Below are 8,753 nucleotides of genomic sequence, written 5' to 3' on the forward strand. Positions count from 1 at the left end.
TCTCTGTGTAGCCCTGGCTGTCCTGGCACTCACTTTGTAGACCAGGCTGGCCTCGAACTCAGAAATCCGCCTGCCTCTGCCTCCCGAGTGCTGGGACTAAAGGCGTGCGCCACCACGCCCGGCTTAAGATAACTTTCTTATGGTTTAATTAAAAAAAATTTAGTGTGTGTGGTGTGAATATGTGTGTGTGTGTGGTATGTGTGTATATGTGTTTGTGTGTGTATGTGTATGTATTTGTGTGTGTGTTGAGTGTGTGGTGGGTATGTGTTTGTGTGTATGTATGCATTTCTGTGTGTGTTTGTCTATGTGTATGCATTTGTGTGTGTGGTGAGTGTGTGTGTGTGTATGTGTTTGTGTGTTTGTATGTGTTTGTGTATATATATGTGTGGGTGTGGGTGAATGTATGTGTTTGTGTGTGTGTATGTGTTTGTGTGGGGGTGTGTTTGTGTATGTGTTTGTGTGTATATGTACGTGTTTGTGTGTGTGTATACAATGACCCAGGTTTAAGGTCAGGTGACAACATTCTGCAGGCTGTTCTCTCCCTTCAGGATGGGCCCCATGGCCTGAACTAAGTCTCAGGCAGCAAGCATCCTTACAAGCTGAGTCATCTCCACTTGATTTATTATTTAAGATTTATTTTACTGTGTAAGTGTTTTCTCTGGATGTATTTATATTCACCACAAACATGCCAGGTGCCTGAGGAGACCAAAGCGGGTATGGAATCCCTTGAAACTAGAGTTACAGATCAGATGGCTGTGAGCCACCGTGTGGGTTCTGGGAAGCAAACCTGGTCTCTCTGCAAGGGCAGCAAATGCTCCTCCTAGCTGTTAGGCATCTCTCCAGCCCCTTCTTATGATTTTTCTGAAAAGTGAATTTAATGATGTAGAACAAAACAAAACCCTTAGATTGGGCAAGTGTTGGGGCAATTTAACCTAGAGTTACATGAACTGTAAAATCTAATTCATTTCAAAATGTTATGAAATAACTGTATTCTAATGAACTCACAAGTAAAGACATCACACAGTCACCCACTGCCCAGTCCCCCTGGCCATTCTAAATATAGAGAAGTTCACTGACATGTAGAGTCTGGGACTGAATATTATATTCTAATTGTTTGATTTCATTTTTCTGAGACACAAGACTGAATTGCTTGTTCTGGTCAAAATGAAGTGTGGCGAACCACACCCTTCCTGGCTGGAGACCATCAGCTCTGCTCTCTAAAGTTCCCGATGGCTGTGGATTCTGTGTTGCAGATCAGACTAGTTCAGTTAGGCTTGCAGGGCAGCCCCTCAGCCTGGGTGGCACATCTCCTCCCTGAGCTGAGTACAAGCCGGCCAGATGCCTGATACTTAATGCATCCAGATGCCACAGAGAAGCACCGATGTAAATCCTGGGAGACCACGAATAAACAGTCATACACTAATAGCAGAGAACAGGAAGCTACCCCACAGCGATCGACAACCAACGGCTTTAGGGTGTTCAGTAAGAACAGGAAAGGATATTTCTGAGGTTTAATGTTGTAGTCAGAGCTCGGAAATGTTCTTCAACCTCTAGAAGTAGAGTCTCAGCCTGAAAAGTGAATCTTAGGTAAGTAACTAAATAAATGAGGTATTTACTATTAGTATAGGACATTGTAAATAAATACCGTGGACTAACCTAAACAAACACACCATTAATTTTGTTGTTGCTTATTGAGACAGGGTCTCCCGATGTAGCCCTGACTGGGCTGGAACTCACTGCATGAACCCAGCTGGCCTCCAGCTTGCGTTGATTTCCTTTTGCCTTGCAGTGTTGGGAATATAAGTATTGCCCACCGCGCCGTGGGGCACCTGGATTTTTTTTTTTTTTTTTTATTTATTGGCAACCTCTGGAACTCAGATCTGCCTACCTCTATTCTGGAGCCCTGGGATTACAAGCAGTTACATTCCTAGGAACAAATTGTCCCTCTATGATGGACATATCTATAGAATGAGCAAAGCTGTAAACTCCACTATCAACGCAGAAAGCAGTCACCCTGTCGCTACAGTCCAAGGCGTGTCAAAGGCCCGTGGACCCTTTGTATTCGCTTTGGCTGTTTAATAGCACACGGCACAAACCATACAGAAATGCCACTGCGGTGACTGCAAGGCTTCGGTTTGATACTTTATGGTCTACACATCTTGAGTGAGTAATCTTTGTCCCAAGCCTGCGGTGCCCATACAGATGGAAGCGCAAGTCCTGGAACCCGGACCCTGCGCTCCTCTGTGCAGGTTCCCTGCGGCAGGCGGCAGTTCGGAAGAAGAATGTAGACGATGTAGACTCTAACAGATTCTTTTAAACATAACGACCTGCCAGGGTAACAGACTTGCTTTGACCGGGGTTGGAGAAGATACCAGGCAGGGAAGGAATGGGCGGCGCTTGGGCTTTAGGAAGAAAAGGAGGGGTGGGCGGGATCTGGGACATGGGGCGGGACTTGGAGGAAGGGAAAGACGCTCCCAGATGGACACCTGACTAGGGACGTGGGATAGAACTGAAGTGGGTGGGGGGAACGGATGAGCCAGGTATGGGACAAGGGTCCAGGCTCTGTAGGAACAAGTTGCATCCCCAGCTGCCCAGCGTCCGCCATCACGACTTTGGCTCAGGACTTTAGTTTCCTAGCATCCCCACCGGCTGTGGCCACGATCCCTTCCAGTACCCTAAAACCGGCGACCTTGGTCCTCAGAGCCCTAGGGCACGTCACTCACCGCGTTCTGCAGCAAGTCCCCACAGGGAACTTCCGGCGTCCGGGTGTCCATCCACACCAGCTTAACAGTCCGGAGTCCTGGATCTTAGGTGGACCCAGCAATTGTCGAGCTTAGAGCTGGCCACGGGTAAACCCAGAGAGCGAGCGTGGGGGCAGGTGCGGACCAGACCAGCAGCAGCTGGCCAATCCGGCTTTGCTGGGTGTTTTCATCCTTCAGAGTAGGTGACCTGGGAGGAACCCTGTGGGTAGTTATTCAAATGTGCCGCGGCGCAATAAACACGACTGGATAGTGAGCACCCGGCCACTTCTGAATGCACAGCGCAAATGCATTACCCACCCTGTCCCTCCATCGCTAAAGCTTCTGTCTCACACCAACAGTCAACTGTCCATCACTGTAAGTGACTCTCCTGTCTTGCTCTTCGGACCCAAAATCCTTCTAGCTTTTGTCTAGGAACAAACTTTCATAAGATGTGTCTCCTCTTACTGGGCGGAACCCCACAGGTGCTGCCAGCAGCCGACGGCACACCAAACTGGGCAATTGGATCAGTTACAGTAAATTTGTCATTTCTGAAGACCTAAGGATGTGTGTCAGCTTCAGAGCTGAGTGTCTTTAGCTGCTCAATGCTCAGACACCAAGACTGAGCTGGTTTCGCTGTGGGAAACAAGATCTCAGGGTCCCTTTCCATTTTAGATCTGAGCTGTGGCTCATAGGTCACCTTGTGGTGGATTTCCCAGGACCACGATTTTATCAGGTTGCTTTTTTTTTGTTTACACATCTGCACGTTTTGGGCTGAAGGCTGAGGACTGTGACTATTTAGGTCACTGCAGTACCTCGAGAGCCTGCCCAGAGATAGCGCATTGAGCCACCTGCTCTGCAGCTGTGTTTAAATAGATGGGGGCAGGGCAGCTGAAGAGATGGTTCTTTGGCCCTTGCTGTTTTTGCAGAGGACGAGGGTTTGGTTCCCAGATTCCCTCATGGCTCCTCAATAACTCCAGTTCCAGGAGATCTAAGGCCTTCTTCCGGCCTCCATGAGCACTGCATGTACATTGTGTGCTTGAGAGCATAAAGTATTCCTACACATGAAAAAAAAAATTAAAACTTAAACAGAACACGGGGGCTGGAGAGATGGCTCAGTGGTTAAGAGCACCGGCTGCTCTTCCAAAGGTCATGAGTTCAAATCCCAGCAATCACATGGTGGCTTGTAACCATCTGTAATGAGATCTGACTCCCTCTTCTGGTGTGTCTGAAGACAGCTACAGTGTACTTAGATATAATAATAAATAAATCTTTAAAAAACAAACAAACAACAACAACAACAACAAAAAACAGAACACGGCCTTACAAGCAAAGGCTCCCAGCACCACTACTCATGAGGACCCATGATAAGCCCCTGCTTCACACCCCTGGGGATGCCAGGAGGAAGGGCAATCATTCATCCCCTTAGGAAAATACAGGTAAACAGTGTTCATCACATGAGTACATTCCACTCCTAGGTGTGTGCAAGAAACAGCAGCATACACCCACACGGAGATGTGCACACCCTTTACAGCAGTACTCAGTCATCGCAGCAGTCAAGGAGGAGACAACCAGATGGACAGACAGACAGACAGACAGGAGGTATGTGCACATGTGATTGCCATGCCTCAACAGAAGGAGTGTAATATTGGAACATACAACGAAGTGAACTTCAAAGAAATCAAAGGAAGGGAGCTGTCTTAGGGTTTCATTGCTGCGAAGAGATACCATGACCAAGGCAACTCTTATAAAGGTTAACAATTTTTTATTTGTTTATTTTAAAAATATTTCTTTATTCTTTGACAGTTTCACACATTATATCTTTTAAGCCCCCCTCTTTTTTTTCCTAATGGCTATTTATTTTATGTATATGAGAATACTGTAGCTGTCTTCAGACATACCAGAAGAGGGCATCAGATCAGATTACAGATGGTTTTGAGCCACCATGTGGTTGCTGGGATTTGAACTCAGGACCTCTGGAAGAGCAGTCAGTGCTTTTAACCACTGGGCCATCTCTCCAACCCCAAAGGCTAGCATTTAATAGGGGTTGGCTTACAGTTTCAGAGGCTCAGTCCATGCTCATCATGGTGGGAAACATGGCAGCATGTAGGCAGACATGGTGCTAGAGTAGCCAAGAGTTCTACTTGTTGACCCACAGGCAGCCAGGAGGAGACACTCCTCTACCCTGAGTGGAGCCTGAGCACAGGACCTCAAAGCCCACCCCCACAGTGACACACTTTCTCCAACAAGGCCACACCTCCTAATAGTGCCACTTCCCATGAGCCAAGCACATTCAAACCATCACAGAAGGCCACCTAGTGAATGACTCCAGTATAAGAGACATCAGGAACTGACCGAGGTTGCCACAGAGGCAATACCTAAGTGGTTGCCACAATAGGAGGAAAAACAGGGGGGAAGCTGCTTCATAGGTAAGGGGCTCCTTCTTTGGGACAAGTTCTCTGATGTCAGATTGCTGCCACGGCTGCACAACCTGTATATATACAGTAAAAACCATTGAGTGAGTTACTTTGAGTGAATTTTATAGTATGTGAATTATGTATCAAAGGGTCTAAATGATAGATGTTGAAAGTATGGACACTTTGCCCTTTGGGTCTGTGGCGGTTTGAGTAAGAATGACCTCCATAGGATAGACTCACATATTTGACTGAATGCTCAGTCACCGGAGAGTGGAACTCTTTAAAAGGATTAGAAGGATTAGGCGGTGTGGTCTTGTTGGAGGCAGTGTGTCACTGGGGGTGAACTTTGAAATTTTAAAAGACCCGGTCAGCCTCCCCCCACCTCCCTCCCTCTCTCCCCCACCCCTCTGTGTGTGTGTGTGTCTGTCTGTCTGTGTGTGTGTGTGTGTCTCTGTGTGTGTGTGTCTCCTCCCGGATCAGATCAGGATGTTCCTCTCAGCTACTTCTCCAGAGCCATGTGTGCCACCACCGCGGTGGGGACACCACGATAATGGACTAACCCTCTGAAATTGTAAGCAAGCCCCCATTAAATGTTCACATTTTATGCCACTTAATGTAAGAAAGTGGGTTTAACAAGGGCCTCTGGGAAGCTACTGAGCATGGACTCAGTTGAGGGAGGCAGATTTTTTGTGCTTCCTCCTTTCCTCCTCCTTCAGGCCTGTATCTGGATCCAATAATGGATGCCCTTCATGGCTATCTTGGACCAGAGCAGCCAGTGAGGATGGAAGCCAGGTGCTGGAATGATACCAATAAGAAATAGGAGCCTGGAGGTCACAGTGCCACTCCACAGCAATGGAACCGTGACTAAGGCATGGTTCTTCATATGTCTTTCTGGGCGTTTCTTTCTCTGAGAAGGACTGAGGCAGAAACCGTTGTGACTAGAACTGCCAGAACTCTGGGAGCAGGAAGGGGTGTGAGAACTAGCCCTGCAAGGCCATCAGTCAGCCAGCCTCTACGGTCAACCTGTACAGCAGTGCCTGACTTCTGGCAGACACCTGTGAGGAGAGTAGGGGAGAAAAGGCTGTGGCCTCGCACAGGAGAGTCGAATCCAGGGTGTCCTATCAGGAACATACCGAAGCTTCAAAGCCCAGGACGCACTAGAGTCAGTTTAAGGAGGAAAGGGAAATATTTCAGGAGAGATAAGGCCAAGGCTTTGGCAGGTCTGGCTTCACCTACCTGGCCTGGCTTCAGTCTATCACAGCCCAGAACACAAGGTCTTCCAGTTGCCTAAATACACGAGGCTGTTTCACAATGGTGTTGTCTCTTGCTTGAGCCTTATCAAGTTACAGAATGGTGTTTCTGACATCCATTGCCAGCATAGTCAGCCTCAAAGAGGGCATCAGAGAGCTGGTAGACACCATGAGACAGATTCGGTTCGATCGAAGCAGCGACAGGGCCTTGGTGTGTCTCAAACTAATGCCTGCATACATCCTTCACATAGTTTGCTTTTCAAATTAGGGTTCCACCAGAGACTCAGCAGGTCAGGTAGACAAGATGTCTGTTCCTTGGGCGGTTCTGTTGGAGAAAACTTAGGACCACCCCTTAGGAAGCCTGACAGGCTTTCCCAAGAATGGAGTAAGAGCCCAGGGGCAGGGGGTGAGGGGTGTCGATGACCCCTCTCTAAATCTAAAAGTGCAAAACAGAGAAGTCACCAGCCGAGAGAACCAACCATGCAATCGTGAAATATTTCAGAGGAAGTTTCCAGAAGTAGAACCATCGCAGAGAAGAGCAATGTTCTTGTGCTCAGAGTGGGATAGAGACAGTTCTTAGGGTCAAGGGTTCAAGACCCAGAGTTAAAGCAGTGTGTCTAGGTGCAGTTCCCAACCTCCTTGCCTGATCACCTGCTGAGCCACACACAGAGCCCTGCTGTCCCCCGCCCCCCGCCCCGGTGTGTGTGTGTGTGTGTGTGTGTGTGTGTGTGTGTGTGTGTGTGTGTGTGTGTGTGTGAGAGAGAGAGAGAGAGAGAGAGAGACAGAGACAGAGACAGAGACAGAGACAGAGACAGAGACAGAGACAGACAGAGATAAATAGTCCTCAGGCTTACTGGGAGGCAAGGAAGGATGGATGGAAGTGCCCTCAGTTTACCTGGGGAGCTCAGAGATCTGGGCCAGGCATGAGCCCCCCAGAGCATCAAGCCCTCCCTGACCCTGCAGAAAAGACAGCCATGCCAGAGACTACCACACAGGCAAGGCTCTTGTTCTATGTGGAAAAGATCAGCACTCTGAGACCACGGAAGGCCCCACCCATACATGTGAAACCATGTGGACACTATGCACGTGCCTGTGGAAACTCAGCATTCAGAACCTTGGACGGGGTGACATAACAGAGGCACGATGCCTGGGTGACTTACCTTAAAGAGCACAAATTAATCTCCTTTGTCACAAAAGTGCCTCTTTCTCTAGCTGGATCTCTAGATGCATGGGGGAAAATATCTAACTCAAAATAGATCAAAGAGCTAGGCATAATAGCTGAAACTGCAAACGTTTAAAATATATGCAGAAGGGGGGACATGACATAAGATTTAGCATTGGTTTCTTGGATACGAAACGGAAAGGATCTAGGTTCATAATATAGTAGATCATGTGGGTTTGTTTGTTGAACAGTAGTCTTCATCTTGACTGCATAGATTTTAAGTTTAATTAACACTAAAGCAAAACCTACTCCATGACATTTCCTGTTGTTTCTTTTAAAAGTCTTATTTTCCAGCCAGGCAGTGGTGGTTCTGCCCTTTAATTCCATTATTCCAGAGGCAGAGGCAAGTGGATCTCTGTGAGTCCAAGGCCAGCCTGTTCTACAGATCAAGGTTCAGGACAGTCAGGGCAACACAGAAAAACCCTGTCTCAAAAAACCCAACCCAAAACGAAAATAAAATCTTGGTTTCCTGCTTGCTTTGTGTGGGGCAAATGCAGGTAGAAATCTGTACCGCTGGAGAAGTGAGGACCTGAGATGGAAAAGTAGCTGCTCCAGGGCTTACCTGCACTCTGGGAACAAGCTGAGGATGTCCCTACATGACTGTGTCTAGAAGTGTCTCACGACCTACTCAGGGACCTATCCAGTTATAGCAAAGAGAAGTAAACCAGCTATCATAGACACCACATGTGAGTATCAGTGACACCATGTCAGATTGTGAGCACCACAGAAGGGATGTGAAAACCACATGGGGGATGTGAGCACCACAGGTGGGATGTGAGCACCACAGGTGGGATGTGAGCACCACAGAGGGGATGTGAGCACCACATGGGGGATGTGAGCACCACATGGGGGATGTGAGCACCACAGAGGGGATGTAAGCACCACAGAGGGGATGTGAGCACCACATGGGGGATGTGAGCACCACAGAGGGGATGTGAGCATCACAGGGGGGATGTGAGCATCATAGGGGGATGTGAGCACCACAGAGGGGATGTGAGCACCACAGAGGGGATGTGAGCATCACAGGGGGATGTGAGCACCACAGAGGGGATGTGAGCACCACAGAGGGGATGTGAGCACCACAGAGGGGATGTGAGCACCACAGGTGGGATGTGAGCACCACAGG

The 8,753-nt window shown here is 48.3% G+C and overlaps 1 protein-coding gene across 1 annotated transcript in view; it reads right to left on the reverse strand.

Annotated features, from left to right (window-relative positions):
* Hsbp1l1 (heat shock factor binding protein 1 like 1) overlaps window positions 1–8,753 on the reverse strand; it is an 18,544-nt gene that overhangs the window by 3,776 nt on the left and 6,015 nt on the right. Inside the window, exons 2-3 of the mRNA XM_021151093.1 lie at window positions 2,724–2,949; window positions 1,503–1,569 (exon numbers count right to left, since the gene is read on the reverse strand). Of these exons, the coding sequence (XP_021006752.1) occupies window positions 1,503–1,569; window positions 2,724–2,774 (118 nt within the window). The 5' untranslated portion in view covers window positions 2,775–2,949. The remainder of the gene's footprint in view (window positions 1–1,502; window positions 1,570–2,723; window positions 2,950–8,753) is intronic.

The sequence above is a fragment of the Mus caroli genome, chromosome 18, assembly GCF_900094665.2.
Source record: "Mus caroli chromosome 18, CAROLI_EIJ_v1.1, whole genome shotgun sequence".
Taxonomy (NCBI): domain Eukaryota; kingdom Metazoa; phylum Chordata; class Mammalia; order Rodentia; family Muridae; genus Mus; species Mus caroli.